This window comes from Carcharodon carcharias, chromosome 2 (assembly GCF_017639515.1).
Source record: "Carcharodon carcharias isolate sCarCar2 chromosome 2, sCarCar2.pri, whole genome shotgun sequence".
Lineage (NCBI taxonomy): Eukaryota > Metazoa > Chordata > Chondrichthyes > Lamniformes > Lamnidae > Carcharodon > Carcharodon carcharias.
The window spans coordinates 26,527,352-26,544,127 of NC_054468.1; the positions used below are offsets into that span (position 1 = coordinate 26,527,352).

Here is a 16,776-nt window from a genome sequence, read left to right on the forward strand (position 1 = left end):
CCAATCTTTTGAGTTGTTTCAGATTATTCTGCCCAGTTTGTGCATTCACTGGACTAGTAATCCAGAGGCCCAGGCTGATGTTCTGGAGGCATGGGCTCAAATCCTACCATGGTAGCTAGAGGAATTTAATTCAGTTAATAAAATATGACATTGAAATATAGTCTCTGTAATGATGACCATGGACCTAACATCAGTTTTCATTAAACCATTTGGTTCACTAATCTCCTTTAGGGAAGAAAATCTGCTGTCATTACCTGGCCTGGTCTACATGTGACTCCAGATCCACTGTAATATGGTTGACTTTTAACTGCCCTCTGAAATGGCACTCAGTCCGAGGGCAATTAGGGATGGGCAACAAATGCTGGCCTTGCCAGCGATGCCCATATATCACATAAGAATAAATAAAAACAAGAACTAGTGCAGGATTTCTTAACCTTTTTCCTTCTGAGGATTCCCCACTCCTGCAACCTACATTTCATGGTGCCCCCCCATAACAGAACATAAATATTGCACAATGAAACATATATTTATTGTTATTTTTGTTTTATTTACTTAATTTTGAAACGAAATGGCACCAAGGCTCTCAGTATTGAAAAAAGCAGCCCCACCATCCACTAAGGAGCCTCCTAGATCAAAGGCTATGCTGGAAACCAGGCCCCCCTCTCATGCATGACGGAGAGCAGAGCACTGATTGTTTTTTCTGGCAACAGCTGCAGCACCCAAGGCATTGCTGCTTTGCCCTTGTGACAGACATGAAGAGTTTGTGTGAGCTCCAGTGTGGCCAATGTTTAACATTGCAGACATAACATTCCAGTTGTCTGTGTCAGGTGCCCAATTGTTCCCCATTTGCTTCTGTGTTGAGGTTCTATTTCTCACCGGGCCCATCTTAAAACTGCTTTGGTGTCATTTTAATTTGAAAATAAGTTTTACTCCGCTCGAAACCTGTTCTCGGTATATTATTTTTCCTTCTCTTTACTGTCAACTACAGTGGGAGGGACGCTGTTGGTGGTGACCTGGTGGGACTGCTCCCCCTCCTAAAACCCTGACACAATCGCTGAGGAGAATGTGGCTGACTAAAAGGTGACTGAGTGAGGGAGAGAGGTGCAAAGCAGGCCGGCCCCTACAGTGTGGCTTGGCTTTAGTGGCACGCTGAGGTTAGAAGCCCAGGCTAATGTGATGTTGTTGTTTCCACTGGGGAAGAGACAGTCTGCATCCAGGCAGTGGAACCTTTGTGAACGGCACATGGACATTGATGGTGTCGGCTTCTTCTTGCACCCCCAGCCCTATTGCAGACATCTGTAAACCTTATTGAAAACCCTTGATTCAGAATCCCCGATCTGGTGGAAACAAGTAGAAACTTGACCCCCATGTTTATAAAACAGAAAGAAATCAGTACTGAATAGGTAAGAAACGTACCAGTTAGTAAGTAGCAAACAGCAATGATAAATAACATGTATGAAGTTCAAAAATGAACCATCAACAAGAGCTGACAATGGGTTGGATTATGCTGGGGGAATAACATGTGTTGGGTAGAATTTAATGCCCTCCCCCATGATGTGTTTGGTGGCAGGGGGGCATTTAATCAGTTGGGACAGCAGTGGTTGGGGACCCGGCTACCTTCCGCCTCCACCCCAATTAAGTGTGTATGGGAAGGACAATCGAGGGCCTTAAGTGGGCAATTAATGCCCACTTAATGCCTCATTCCAACACGGGTGGCATTAACTGCTGGTGTGTTTGCTCCCAAGGTTGGAGTAGGGGGTGGTCCCTCGTTCAAAGGTAGTCAGAACCTAATCGAGAGACTTGGCATTGAGGAGGATGGGAATTGTCCCAATGCTCCCTCCTCTGGCATCCCAGACCCTGCAAACCTGCTCCTGCCTTCACTGACCTGTGTGCCTGAACCATAGATCAGAAGAAGAGCTGTGGGTAGTGTTTGGAGGAGACAGAGGGGAGCTGGTCAGGACATGGGGGAAGGTGGTGCTTGGGAGAGAAGAGGATAGTGATCGATAGAGAGTGGGGTTCAATCAGAAAGGGACGGTGAAGGGGACAACAATGGAAACAGGAAGATTGTTCAGGTAAGCATTAAAAAATGTTTAGTAATGGTTCCTCTAAGGGCTACTGGGTTGGCCATGTGTAGAACTATTTCAGGCGCTGGCCTAGACACCATGTTATCTGTCTATACCATTTCTGGTAGGTAATACATGTGTCCTGCCTGCCATATTGGATGCTTACATGTCCATTTCGCAGCCGAAAAACAGATGAGGTCCCATTGAATTTCTGGGCCATTAATTTGCAGGCTTGTGAGAGCCATATTTAAAGAAAAGAGAATGAAACAAGTTGGAAGACAAACAGAAAGAAAAGGAGATTGAAAGAATTTGAGAGTGAGAAATCATTGTAGGGAGAATTAACAGAAGAGAGACAAATATTTTATTTATATTTCCTTGTGAGCAATGCCACTGGAGTTTAACTAGTGACAGCAAAAATCTGACCCTCACAAAAGTGAAGATCTGCGTCGTGACTGGCATTTGCTTCAAATTTATGTGATGGTGGCTCAATGGAATTGTGCTTCAGTCTCTTACAAAGATTCTCACTGAGAATATTTGTCCCTGTATCAGATGCATGGAGATAATATTAACCTTGTCTGCAAACAGAATGGGGTTAAAATTTGGCTTGGGAAACTTAGCCTAATGTTCATGAACTGTTAACGGCAGCCACTATTTTAACTTCTGAACTTCCAACTTCGAAAAAGGTGCCCTCTCCAGCCAATCAAGGTCCTAATTTACATGGTAAGATTGTGGTTTTGACACGCAAGTCATTTTAGCTGTGGGGCCTACAAAAGGGCGCACGATCCTGGGGCCATCTGTGAAAGTCAGCTGCAGGCAGCACTGTGGCCTGGAAAGTCCCAGGTAAGCTTTTATTTTATTACATCTCAAAAGTTCCTTATGGCTCAGAACACAGTAGGACTGGTCCTCCTGGCCCCCACAAGAGGATCTCAGACCTTCATGGCCCGGACTTTCTTCCACAACGACTGCAATCTTTCCCGGCCTCCCCCTTCTGATTTACCTTGTCAGGGAGCATTTCTATGAATCTCCGGAACTGCCCTTGCTGCCATCTAATTTCCCACTCCCCAGCCAATCACATACCCCTGTGCTCGCCTCCATGTCATACCCTCATGCCAAGCAGGAATCAATGTTGGGAGATGTAAATTCAGTTTGGGAATTAAAATCTCCCAGGCCTCGCGCTCTGAGAAACTGGATACCCTTCACCTTCTTCAGTCCTTGGATTCTCGTCCCATGTTAAAACTGACCCCAGAGTCTCATGGTTACTCCAAATATTTATACAAAATCACATTCTTTCCGATTTGCTATGTGAGGATGATAGGAGAAATTTGACCTGTGGTAAGAAAAACATTGCTGCTGTCACCCAGGGTACAGGTTATGGCCAGTTACAAAGTTTATTAACGGGGTGGTTTATGTTTCTAGCAATAAAAATAATGACCTTCTACCCAATCCACGCCATATAACAATTTATTGTGTAACTTTACAAGTGCAGGTAACATACTTTCAAAAACAATCACACACTAAAATAATCTTGGTTAACATGCTTTGCTGGCAGTGATGCTATTAACATTATTTTTCTAAAAGGACAATTGACATGTACATGAATTTTCAGTTGGTTGTCATGTTGCAGGCCATTCTGCTGGTTGCTGATTTCGCACTCAATAAGATGATGGCTCATTATATCGGTGCAGTATTAGCTTTCTGTCCTAACTGTCCATTCCATTCATACATCTAAGAACTAGCCTCCTTGCATCTATTCTGTGGAGAATGGAAAATTCTAACTTGCTTAGGAGCTCAGTTTTGTTTTCATCCAACATTTGGCAGGAAGGTAAGAGTGGGATCATTGAATACTAAGTAATTTACTATATCAACTGGATTTTATTTCTATTCACGACTCTCTCAGGAACTGCATAGTCATCCCTATTAATGGGAGGATAAAATAATGAGGTGCTCTGTGTAAGAACAAAGAAGGTAGGAATGAGGAGTGACAATTTAGCTCCTGAGTTGACATCTTCTTTCAAGGAAAAACTCAGCAGGTCTGGCAGCATCGGCGGAGAAGAAAAGAATTGACGTTTCGAGTCCTCATGACCCTTCAACAGAACTATTCTGTTCTGCTGAAGGGTCATGAGGACTCGAAACGGCAACTCTTTTCTTCTCCGCCGATGCTGCCAGACCTGCTGAGTTTTTCCAGGTAATTCTGTTTTTGTTTTGGATTTCCAGCATCCGCAGTTTTTTGTTTTTATCTTCTTTCAAGGGTTGTGTTGGGCATACAAAGATCTGAAGGCCAGTATTTAGGTAAATGTTTAAAACTATGGAAGTGCTGGCTTGAGAGCAGCAACCTTCTGTTAACTTTCCATATGTGATATAAACAATGTCTGATCTCTACAACCTTTCCTGCTGAACTAAACTGAAGCGAGCGGCCTGTAGTGAGCAATGAGAAACAAAAGTGTAACAAAACAGCTGCAGTGAAACATTTGGGAACAGTCTGTATTTTCCTTAAGAATGTATAAAATTAACAATACAATTTTGGAATGCTTGTAAACAAACTTTTTTGTTTGTGCTGGCTATAGATTTTCATGGTCACATTTATTCCACTGCTTCTAAAAACAATTTCTGATTAGAGATTCATATGTGGCGAGCCTCCACATTTACAATCAAACACTTCCATATGTTTTTCACAGTTGATAATACACACGTACCAATTTTTAAAGATTTAAACATTACATTTTAATACTTACATTTTGAAATATATTTTATAAAAATGGAATATATCTTTACATATATTGTAGCTTATATGTTGGTAGAAATATATGAAGATAGATCCATGCATTTCTTTTTAATTATTTTGATGTACAAATCTTGCCAGTTTGGTTTTCAATCTGAATGCATTTTTTCCATTCCCTTTTCCTTAACTGTTTTGTCTGTGAGATTCTCCCTCTGAAGTTAAACATCAGTTTAATTCTTGGCTGTGATGAGGGAGTTAACTGTTCCATTAGTTTAATGAATTTCATCAGGTGGATTATAAAGAGCTGCCGTCAGTGGACTCCTTTGGGGAGTCAGAGAGCTTTGAACTCACAAGTGACAGCACAGCAGTCGTTTTAGATCTCAATGCAACTATTTTAATAATGTGTAATCTTTTTAAAAACTTCTCAATATATTGTGTCACTTGGCTAATTTGGCAAGCTAACCAACCAAGGGTTCATTGGCATTTCATCCTCAATTAGTTTCCTTCATTCATTTCTCTCCAATGGCTCTCATCAATAGGCCAGACTTCAATGTTGATTCTTAATTAATCAATTTCTCCTTTCAGCCATCGTCTGATGCTGCTGACTCTGCTTCCTCGGAGGAGCTGCTGTTGTGGATTCTCCCATCGCTCTTCATGCTGGTGAAGGTCTTCTTGAAGGCCTCCATCATGGCGTGTGCTAGTTTTTTGGCTTCAAGCTTGCTCCCACATTCCACTGCATGGCAATCAATCTGGTAGGACAAATCGTCATTGATCTCCCTGTAAAGCCATGCAAAGATGTTAGTGCTGACATTGTGATCTGCTGTGCAGTAGGCAATGCGCGCCACCTGGAAGGTATCCATTTGGACTGTTGCCTCTCTTTTTGCATCCAAATGGTGGAGGCGGACTTGGAAAGGGCGTATCTCTAAAATGGCATTGGCTGATGATATATCCTCATAATCCAGTGTATGCTTCTCCCACAACTCAATAACGGACCTTTCGGTGCAACCTGATGTGAATTGTGTCCCTCTCATGACCACTTTTCCTAAGTACCTAACCTGTGAATGAGAAAAGAATAAAATCCAATCACTAGAATGACCAGGTGCAGTGGAATAATAATAGGCTCAATGGAAACATGAACATAGCATTTTCAGTGACAATAATTCACATATCAAGCTGTTCTAAAGCAATTATCTAAAAGAACCATAAATGTTCACAACTTCCAGCAAAGTCAAATGCAGGCTTGGGGCAAATGAATTACCAGAAGCACACCAGGCAGAGTCAATGCATTATTACAATGCATTAAGATGTGGGCTCCAATTATGATCCCTTTACCACACTTCTTTTGCAGCACGAATGGGTGGGAGGGAGACCAAAATAAACAGATCACTGGCTTCCTGCTTGAGACCCACCCATTGTCATTTTTGAGCAGGACTTAAGTTAGGCAGCCAGCACTCTGTTGGATTCACAGGACCCTCATGATTTTGAATGCAAACTGGGGTGTTAATATCTCATTTGTGCTTTGTTGCAGTTAAACATGACACACATGGATTGCTAGAAGAACCCAAGACACACAGCAGGAAATGGCAAGAACCAGCATCTCTTAAAAAGATTGGTGGAAGGAGCTCTGAGAATAATAAAAAAAGAATGGCACCTTTTAAGCAGCAGGATGAGTAAAACTTCTCTCTCTGCACCTTGTTGCCAGTCTTTCCTCTCCCCCACTTCAATCGTGCATCTGTCATACCCCTCCTCCATGCTCCTGTCCTTCCCTTTAATCCCTTGGCGCAGGCCTGTTTTCTGTGGATGGCCGTGCAGATTTCTCTGCCCCTCTACAAATGGTACATTGCTTATCTGCGCTAGGAGCATAATGCCAGCTTGCTGGCTGGGTGCAAATGAGGGCAAACCATCAAAATAGGCCTCATTGGTGATACTGGGCAGGTGTTGCAATCGCGTGCCTTGTTGCCCACCTAATTTCCCTTAAAGGTAATAATCAACCCTGTAATCTCTGAGTGTTCCAACCTTAATAGACAGTGGTGATTTGCTTGAATATTAGGGGTCAGAACGATGGTGTATTGAAGGGTAAATATGTCCCTTGAAACTCATGCTACAAGAATCAAATTATGGCAGATAACACGCCTGTGAAGCACCTTGAGATATTTGAGTATGTTAAAGGCAAGTCATTTTTGTTGAGATGACAGAGATGGAGATCAAAGTCAACTTACTCTGTTAGAAAGCACCCCAGCAATTCAAGAAAAGAAGTATCCTTTGCTTGTCATTCTTTCTAGTTTTTTATTTGCCTTTCTCAATAATTAAATATTTCCCATCTTTTTTCCCCTGCTTCTCTCACTGTTATTTTCCAATCTTCTTTGTGAAGACTTTAGTCAAAGGAGGAGATTGCCACTTAAATTGCAGGAGCAATTCTGTTTTTCATAACTTTTAAAAAATTTGCAAGGCCTAACATTTTTACAGGCAGAATTTGGTCTTGCAAGCCTCACATTATGCTTCATGCAGACTCTTCACATGAAGGCCACTATTCATTGTTATGAGCTGTCGGTGAGAAGCCTTGCTTGCTGATCACACAATACTAACCAGGTGTGACCAAATAGAGAACATAATCACCTCAGATTGGACAATCTTGCATAGTATCTGGCATCAGGATGGATAATTAAGGAGCACTTGGTATCGTGTGTACCAGGATGCACCTTCATGCTATAAATAACAGGAAGCCAAGAAAAGGGCCTCTGTAAAGATCGAGGGAGTCTTCACTGAGTGCCAGGAGGCCCTCAAAAGGTATAGGGGCACAGGTCTTCATGGGCTTAACCTTACCAATAATCATGACCCAGTGCGGCAGGATCAAAACATGAAAATCCTTCACAGCCTCTCCAATATAGATCAGATGCTTTTGGGTTTATACACAAGCACTTCAGGAGCTAACACTAAATAGTGATCAATCTAGCTGATTTTCCCTTCTATCTTGGGGGAATTGAGGTCAACTGTAATGATCCCAATGGTGTCTGGGTGAAATCAGCTAACTCAGCACACACTAAAGATTGAACTTTGTTAGAACATTTATAGCCTGAAGAGTTTTGGTGCCACATCACATGGGACACTTATCCACAGAGTCATCACAGGAGGAATCAACACTGTACTTTTAAAAGCATAAAGAATACAATTGCGATTTTAGTAATGTCTAACAGATGGCAGAGCTATTTGTCTCACACTGAAAAACACTTGGCAAGCAAATATAAATGTCTCTGCTTGCTGCACTTGCATTCAACTTCACTTAGCCCTTAAGGATAGCTCTGACATATATAGATGCCTGTTGTCTTTTTCCTGAACTTTAAATCAACAAACTAGACCAAACAGATTAATCTTCCAGTCTTTCATTAGTGTTCAGACACTGTAGATCCCAAACATGTTATTTTTTCTTCAAAATGTGAATACTTGGACATTTTTGCAATTTTAGGATCACAGAAATAATTCAAACTCATGCGTCAGAAACTTTTGCAGTCTCTACGAAACCAACTAGCCATTAACAGCAGCTCCTGTATTTTTGAACTTCAAATACTTGCTTCTCCTGAACAAGTTTCCGCCTTCTGTATAATCACTGCTGGAGCTCAAATATTTCAATAAATCAGGCTAAGTCAGGAGAAAAATCATTAAATTACAATTCGCTTTTAAAGTTACAGGGCATGCAAAATGTAAATTTATCGTTTTAGTCCTAGAAATGAACATAATCTTCTAATCTCTAACCTACATAAATAATCTGTAGTGTTAGAAAATTAATCTTATCCAATGTTCCAAAAATTCTGTAAAGTAAATACTTTTAATTCATTTTTTTTTAAGGTGGATTTTCTTTTCATTTTTCCTTTAATGCTGTAATGGGTTGGGGGCAAAGTCTAGCATTGTCCTCTATGTTGCTTTATGATAATGCCAGCAAAATAAACCTCCATTCTGAGGTAGGGAGAACATTGTAAGAAATTGGGGTCTTGAATAAATAAAAAAGAACTCTCATCTAAGTCGGTATCTTCTGCGTTTTATAGGATTTTCGAGGCAGCATTGATTGCCTCTTTCTCGAAACACTTTGACCTCTGAATAATCTTCAGAAACAGCAAGGTTACTTAATACAGGCTGCCTTTTTCAGATTCTCGAGTTGTCAGGTGGCATCCTGTGCACCCCCTTAACTCCCAAGTGTTTAGAAAAGACCAAGATATGACCCTCAGCAAACTGTAAACCAAAAAACTGACCCCAAGCAGGATGACAAACAGGGGAGGTAGTAACCACCCTGACGTTTAGAGTACCTGTCCTGTATCCTTGGTCAGAATAGTTTGAATAGGTGATTGACACTGAGTAAACTACCAGGCCCCCCCCAAAAGGGGTGTATATGGGGAGGTCCTGCTGAGGGATCGTATACAGCTGAGGTACTGGCGAGGTGGCAGTGCTCGTTTGGCAGCTGCCTTCTTCAGATGGAAGATAGACCAGAGGAGGAAGGGGAAGATTGAGAGATCGAGGGAAGGGTTTCCTAACACTAGAGAGCAGATTGCTTGTCATCACAAGCTGTTATGGGTCATATACGTTTCCTGTCTAATTACTTAATATATCATATCTAAACTGTTGTTTCTTCATAAACTCAATAAACCATCTTAAAATTGCTTCTAACTAGTCGACTGCCTATTAGGTATTTGTGGTCCCGAACCTCGAGATCTTACAACCTAGTTTACTGCATGATCACCATTTAATTATAGACAAGCTGCATCCAGTTTATCTAGTCTTGGCAGTGAAAGGTATATTCAAAATGTGCCTTAATGCTTATTAAGCTACAGTTGTACCTCTAAGAGTGCTGCACGTTTCATGCTGTGATCCACAGTCTTGGGAAAACATTTACATTGCGCTTTTTTTATTACTTGCCACTGCTCAATGTTTGTAATTAACTCCAAGTGCTGCAGGTTTTTATAGATACTACACATCCTGGCCGTGTGCTATAAATTGTACAGCACACTGGACCTTTAAAGGTTAAGAAATATGGGCTGGATTTTCATTCATGAGGGTTAGGTGGAGGGGCATAGTTTGGCAAGGGGGCATGGGTAAGACCGTTTGAACTTACTTTTCAAAAGCTTCCTCATCCAGGCTATGGTTCCTGACTCCTTGAAAAGCTGGCTCTACTCCATGAAAATTGCAGGGGACTAGGAGATGCCTGCTACAAAGTTGGCCAGGTCAGTGGTGCAGGGTCTGGGCTCGTGACCTGCACTGGCCGCACCCTTATCCCTCGCTGATGAAAACTGGGTGTGCTGGGAAGGGACCAGGAAGCCCAGAACCGGCTGCTAGCCACAATTTCTAAAGGTCTGCAGAGTGTGCTCGACTCTGCATAAATCAAGCCCCCAAGGATGGAAGCATCCACCCTTGCACAAAGTTTGGTAGCGGGCAGGAAAAAAGTCATTTTACCTGCAATGGCGGTTTTCATGTCTATCATCCCATTCCCGCCTCATTAATTATGCAGCCACAAGAAACATGCTGTTTCACTGGCAGGCGGCTTCCGATTTGCCTGCCACACGTTACCTCACCGCATCTGCACGCTTCTCAATGCTTGTATCCCAGGATGGCTCCGGTAAGACATGGCCCCAAAAACCAAGAAGAGTGCAGCCCCTGATTTAGTGATGCACCCCCTGAGACACCTTCTGGACACAATGAAGGCTCCCCACAATTTCCACTACTCCCTGTCTGGCTGCAGGAGGCCCATCAATCTCACCACTCCAGCTTGAGAGGCGGTGGCAGAGATGGTCAGTTGGTCAATGCCAAGAGGTTGGCCATCCAGTGCAGAAGATGGATGAATAATCGTGTCCGTGACACCAGGGTAAGGCAGCTATCTCATCACTCTAAACTCACACACTCACAAGCCCATCACATATTCACTGGCATCTCACTCACTGCCAGCTCAAGGGATATCACCACTCACTCTCTCACACACACCTTCATATCTCCATCTGGCCTCATCTTCTCTGGAGACTGCCTCCTCTGCCCTCACCATTTTGAGACCACTTGCACAGATCAATATGTGCCCCCACACAGACCCTGGGATACCCCTCCCCCAAACAAGCTCTTGCCCTGTATCCATTGAAAATACACCTCCGCCTTACAGCTGGTCTGGAGGTACAGACCTGCCCGTAAGACACCTCCACCGGTTGACGTAGTGGTATTGTTGCCAGACCAGTAATCCAGAGACCCAGGGCATATGGCATATGGTGGAATTTGAATCCAATGAAAATATGGAATTAAAAGTCTAATGATGACCTTGAAACCATTGTCAATTGTTGCATAAACCCATCTGGTTCAATAATGCCCTTTAAGGAAGGAGATCTGCCATCCCTGGCCTAAATGTGGCTCCGGACTCCACAGGGATCAAACATGGACATCAGGCCAAAGATGGGCAAGGAAACCTCCTGCTGATTACCACATATTGCCCTCCATCAGCTGATGAATCAGTACTCCTCCATGTTGAACACCACTTGGAGGAAGCACTGAGGGTGGCAAGGTGCAGAATGTACTCTGGTCCCCCACCAAAGGAAGGGGAAGATTGAGGGAACTAACACTTTGACTAGAGAGCAGGTTGCTGTCATCACAAGCTGTTACGGATTGTATATGTTTCCTGTCTAATTAGTTAATATATCATATCCAAACTGTTGTTTCTTCATAAGCACAATAAACCATCTTAAAATTACTTCTAACTAGTCGGCTGCCTATTAGGTATCTGTGGTCCCGAATCCTGAAATCTTGCAGCCTCGTTCACTGCATGATCACCATTTAATTATAGACAAGCTGCATCCAGTTTATCTAGTCTTGGCAGTGAAAGGTATATTCAAAATGTGCCTTAATGCTTATTAAGATACAATTGTACCTCTAAGAGTGCTGCACATTTCATGCTGTGATCCACACAGTCTTGGCAAAAAATTTGCATTGTGCCTTTTTTATTACTTGCCACTGGTCAATGTTCCGTATCATCTCCCCATATATACCTCTTTTGGAGGACCTGGTACCTGGTAGAGGTGGATTTTCAATGGATACAGGGCAAAAGTTTGTTTGGGGGAGGGTATCCCAGGGTCTGTATGGGGGCACGTGTTGATCTGTGCAAGTTGCTTCAAAATGGTGAGGGCAGAGGAGGCAGTCTCCAGAGGAGATGAGGCCAGATGGAGATATGAAGGTCTGTGTGAGAGAGTGAGTGGTGATGTCCCTTGAGCTGGCAGTGAGTGAGATGCCAGTGAATATGTGATGGGCTTGTGAGTGTGTGAGTTTAGAGTGATGAGATGGCTGCCTTACCTTGGTTTCACGGACGAGATCATTCATCCATCTTCTGCACTGGATGGCCAATCTCTTGGCATTGACCAACTGACCATCTCTGCCACCGCCTCTCAAGCCGGAGTGGTGAGATTGATGGGCCTCCTGCAGCCAGAGCGGGAGTAGTGGAAATTGCGGGGAGCCTCCATTGTGTCCAGAAGGTGTCTCAGGGGATGCATCACTGAATCAGGGGCTGCACTCTTCTTGGTTTTTGGGGCCATGTCTTACCGGAGCCATCCTGGGTTGCAAGCATTGAGAAGTGTGCGGATGCGGTGAGGTAATGTGTGGCAGGCAAATCAAACCAGTGAAACGGCATGTTTCTTGTGGCTGCATAATTAATGAGGCGCAAACGGGATGATAGACACGAAAACCGTCATTGCAGTTGACAGGTAAAATGACTTTATTCCTGCCCGCTACCAAACTTTGTGCAAATCTGAGATGATTCCGATGATTCAATGTCCATCACCAAGAGTGGCTCGGTAGCACCCTACTGACCAAGCTGGCCAGGTCCTAAAGGACATAGCTACTCGACTGGGTCTGCAGCAGGTGGTGAGGGAACCAACAAAAGGGGAAAAGATACTTGATCTCATCCCCACCAAACTGCCTGCATCAGATGCATTCGTCCATGACAGTATCAGTAAGAACACAGTCGTTGTGGAGACGAAGTCACACCTTCACACTGAGGATACCATTCATCATGTTGTGCGCCACTACTGGTGTGCTAAATGGGATCGATTTCGAACAGATCTAGCAACTAAAGACTGAGCATCCATGAGGTGCTGTGGGCCATCAGCAGCAGCAGAATTATACTCGAACACAATCTGTAACCTCATGGCCCAGCGTATCCCCCACTCTACCATTACCATCAAGACAGGAGATCAACCCTGGTTGAGTGATAAGTGCAGGGGGACATGCCAGGACTAGCACTAGGCATACCTAAAAATGAGATGTCAGCCTGGTGAAGTTATAACACAGGATTACTTGCATGCCAAACAGCATAAGCAACAAGTGATAGACAGAGCTAAGCAATCCCACAACCAATGGTTCAAAATTAAACTCTGCAGTCCTGCCACATCCAGACATGAATGGTTGTGGACAATTAAACAACTCACTGGAGGAGGAGGCTCCATAAATATCCCCATCCTCAATGATGGGGGAGCCCAGCACATCAGTACAAAAGATTAAGGCTGAAGCATTTGCTACAATCTGCAGCCAGAAATGCAGAGTGGATGATTCATCTTGGCCTCCTCCAGAGGTCCCCAACGTCACTGATGAAAGTCTTCAGCCAATTCAATTCACTCCATGTGATATCAAGAAACAGGTGAAGGCACTGGACAGTGCCCTGAGAATATTCCAGCAATAATACCAAGTAATATTCTTGCTACACAAGTGCCAGACAATGACCATCTACAACAAGAGAGAATCTAACCATCGCCCCTTGACGTTCAAAGGCATTACCATCACTGAATCCTCCACTATCAACATCCTGGGGGTTACCATTGACCAGAAACTGAACTGGACTAGCCATATAAATACTGTGGCTACAAGCGCAGGTCAGAGGCTAGGAATCCTATGGCAACTAACTCATCTCCTGACTCCCCGAAGCCTGTCCACAATCTACAAGGCACAAGTCAGGAGCGTGATGGAATACTCCCCACTTGCCTGGATGAGTGCAGCTCCCACAACACTCAAGGAGCTTGACACCATCCAGGACAGAGCAGCCCGCTTGAATGGTATCACATCCACAAACATTCACTCCCTCCACCAACGACGACAGTAGCAGCAGTGCATACCATCTAAAAGATGCACTACAAGAACTCACCAAGGCTCCTTAGACAGCACCTTCCAAACCCACAACCACTACTGTAGTAATTCTGGTTTTATTTAGTGTGCAATGTACCTTTAAGAATAATACTCGTTAAGGAAGATCACATGATCTGTAGTAACCAATAGGAGAGTAGTGCAGGCTACCTCAGCAGTCAGTGTAGAGATACAGTTGGATTTGAAAGCACGCGTGCAGTTGCTGCTGAGTATATTGTAAATAAGCTTAATGTTTCCACCCAAGAGGTGTCTGCAGATCAACTCTATCATTAATAGCACAACTCGGCCACCCTACAGCAAATTGGTGATGAGGATAAAACAGCATTGAACAGAAATCAAGTTAAAAAGAAATGAAGATATACTCACCAGGTAAGCTGTCGCTTTGAGTTGGGGAAAAAAACGGGCTCCAATCCGGATGGCTGAGAAATCTCCTGGGGCACTCCCGACATTTGGAGAATGGTGCCGAAGTTGCAAGTGGGAATCCATGGGATGGGCGAGCAAGACAAAAAAGGGGGAGAATCTGCACTTACACTGTGGGGTAGGCAGCAGCCCTGCAAACCCAGTGGGGTGGAGGGGCTGCCACACAGCTTGCAAGTTAAAAAAGGGGAACACCGAGCAGACAGCAGCGCTGCAGTTTTAAATTTAAACACCAGAAAATGGCCCCAAATGGACCACGATGCCGCTGGACCTGGGTCTCCTGAAGTGTGGGACGTGCAACATCAAAAGAACCTGAAACAAAAACAAAAACAAAAAATTGCTGGAAAAACTCAGCAGGTCTGACAGCATCTGTGGCGAGGAAGACAGAGTTAACGTCTCAAGTCTGTATGACTCTTCATCAGTCATACAGACTTGAGACGTTAACTCTGTCTTCCTCGCCACAGATGCTGTCAGACCTGCTGAGTTTTTCCAGCAATTTTTTGTTTTTGTTTCAGATTTCCAGCATCCGCAGTATTTTGCTTTGATCAGAATAACCTGCGGAGTTGGAAAAAAAGAAAAAAACCCTGCAGAATCGCCCAGAAAAGGGAGAAGAAATCAGTGCTGTGTTTTTCTCCCGAACAGGAAAGTTAAAAGAGAAGAAGGCCCACGATTGTGGAGATCCTGCCAAAACTCAAAAAGCAGGGGAAACACAGCACAGAAAAGCTGACAGCTGGAGAGGCAGCCTGAGTGGAAAAACAAACCGTGGCTGCTCTTAAAGCGGCAATACATTTAAAGTGGTAAATGCAAGAAAAATGGCTATGGATAGAAAATTAGAAGAGACCCCAGAGAGAGGACAACTCTGTGGAAGGCAACAGGAGACGCCAGAGAAAGGGTAACGCCACCAAAGGCAACAGGAGACCCCAGGGGGAGGAAACAAGAAATTAAACAGTTGAAAGAACAGTTGATTGCCCTTCAAGATCAAATGCAATGTAATCAAATGTAAGGCGTAACCATTCAGCAACTTGAAGAAATGAAGGCTGTCTCAAACAGTAGAATGTAAGCACAGCAGAAGAAACGCAAAGAGGGCTCGGGGAAGTCCTGGTGATTGGAAAGGGCACAGAGAAAGCCTGGGTAATTGGAGAGGGCTCACAATAAGTCCTGGGAGCTGGGTACAGCCAGGAGGCAGGGATTTGGATAAACTCCAAGGCAGTGCCAGCTCAGTGAAGCTAGCAGGCTAGCAAAGAGCTGAAGAATCGGTTAAATGAAAGCCAAACAGACTTTGGAAGCTAAATTCCCAGAATTTCCCAAGAAGCAGACAGATAATGGAGTTTTGGGAGACTCAGCCACCGAGCTCAGACAAGTCGAGCTTGCACCTGAGAGAAGTCTGGCCAATAGGGAAGTCAAAAAGAAGGCCGAGATTAAAATCTGCACTAGAGGAAAGTGCACATTCCAAGTGAGGAAGGTAATGTATTTGGGTCACCCGGTAGACTCACAGGGCCTCCACCTGGTTGATGAGAAAGTGAGAGAGGCACCTGCGCCAAAGAACACCGAAGACCTCAAATCATTCCTCAGAATGATGAACTATTATGGGCAGTTCTTACCCAATTTATCTACAGTGCTGTCCCCCCTCTCCTGCATTCTCTCCTCAAAAAGAACCAACGTTGGTCTTGGGAGGTGCCCCAGAAAGAAGCTTTCACAAAGGTGAAATAATAGTTGCACTCGTACGTACGTACATGGCTACGATTTTACAATTGTTTCCTACCACAAACATTGCTTGGATTATTTAGTGATTACAAGGCTATATCACCCATAGCCTCAGGAAGAATACAACAATGGGCTTTAATTCCAGCAGCATACGAATACACTTTTGTACATAGGCCTGGCCAGCAAATCACAAATGCCGACATCCTTAGTCGTTTGCCTTTACAAGAAAATGATGAGCACGTCGCAGTTCCTCAGGAACTTGTTTTACTGTTAAATTTCTTAAATTCCTCACCAGTAAGTGCTCAACAGATCAGAGACTGGACTCGCTGGGACCCAGTCCTATCTCAGGTACGAGAACCAGCGCTACATGGTTGGTCACAGGAGCCTGTAACTGTCTAAGTGAAACCACACTTCAACAGAAGACATGAAATAACCAGTCAGGATGGCATCTTATTGTGGGGAGCATGAGTGATATTTCCTCCAAAGGGAAGGGAGTCACTTTTAATTGAACTACACTGTACCCATCCAGGAATTTGCCGAATGAAGACCACAGCACACAGCTATCTATGGTGGTCTGGGGTGGATGGCGAAATAAAGAGTTTAGTAAAGCACTGTGTGCAATGTCAGCAACTGCAAAAGTTACCAGTGACAGCTCCATTACACCCATGGGAATGGCCAGGTAGACCCTGGGTGCGATTACACACTGACTACATTGGACCTTTCCTG

General features: G+C 43.9%; 1 protein-coding gene across 1 annotated transcript in view; it reads right to left on the minus strand.

Moving 5' to 3' along the window:
- Positions 1 to 4,526: 4,526 nt before the first annotated feature.
- Positions 4,527 to 16,776, minus strand: part of pid1 (phosphotyrosine interaction domain containing 1) — a 125,411-nt gene continuing 113,161 nt past the window's right edge. The window contains exon 3 of the mRNA XM_041204093.1: positions 4,527 to 5,837. Coding sequence (XP_041060027.1) covers positions 5,364 to 5,837 — 474 coding nt within the window. The 3' untranslated portion in view covers positions 4,527 to 5,363. The remainder of the gene's footprint in view (positions 5,838 to 16,776) is intronic.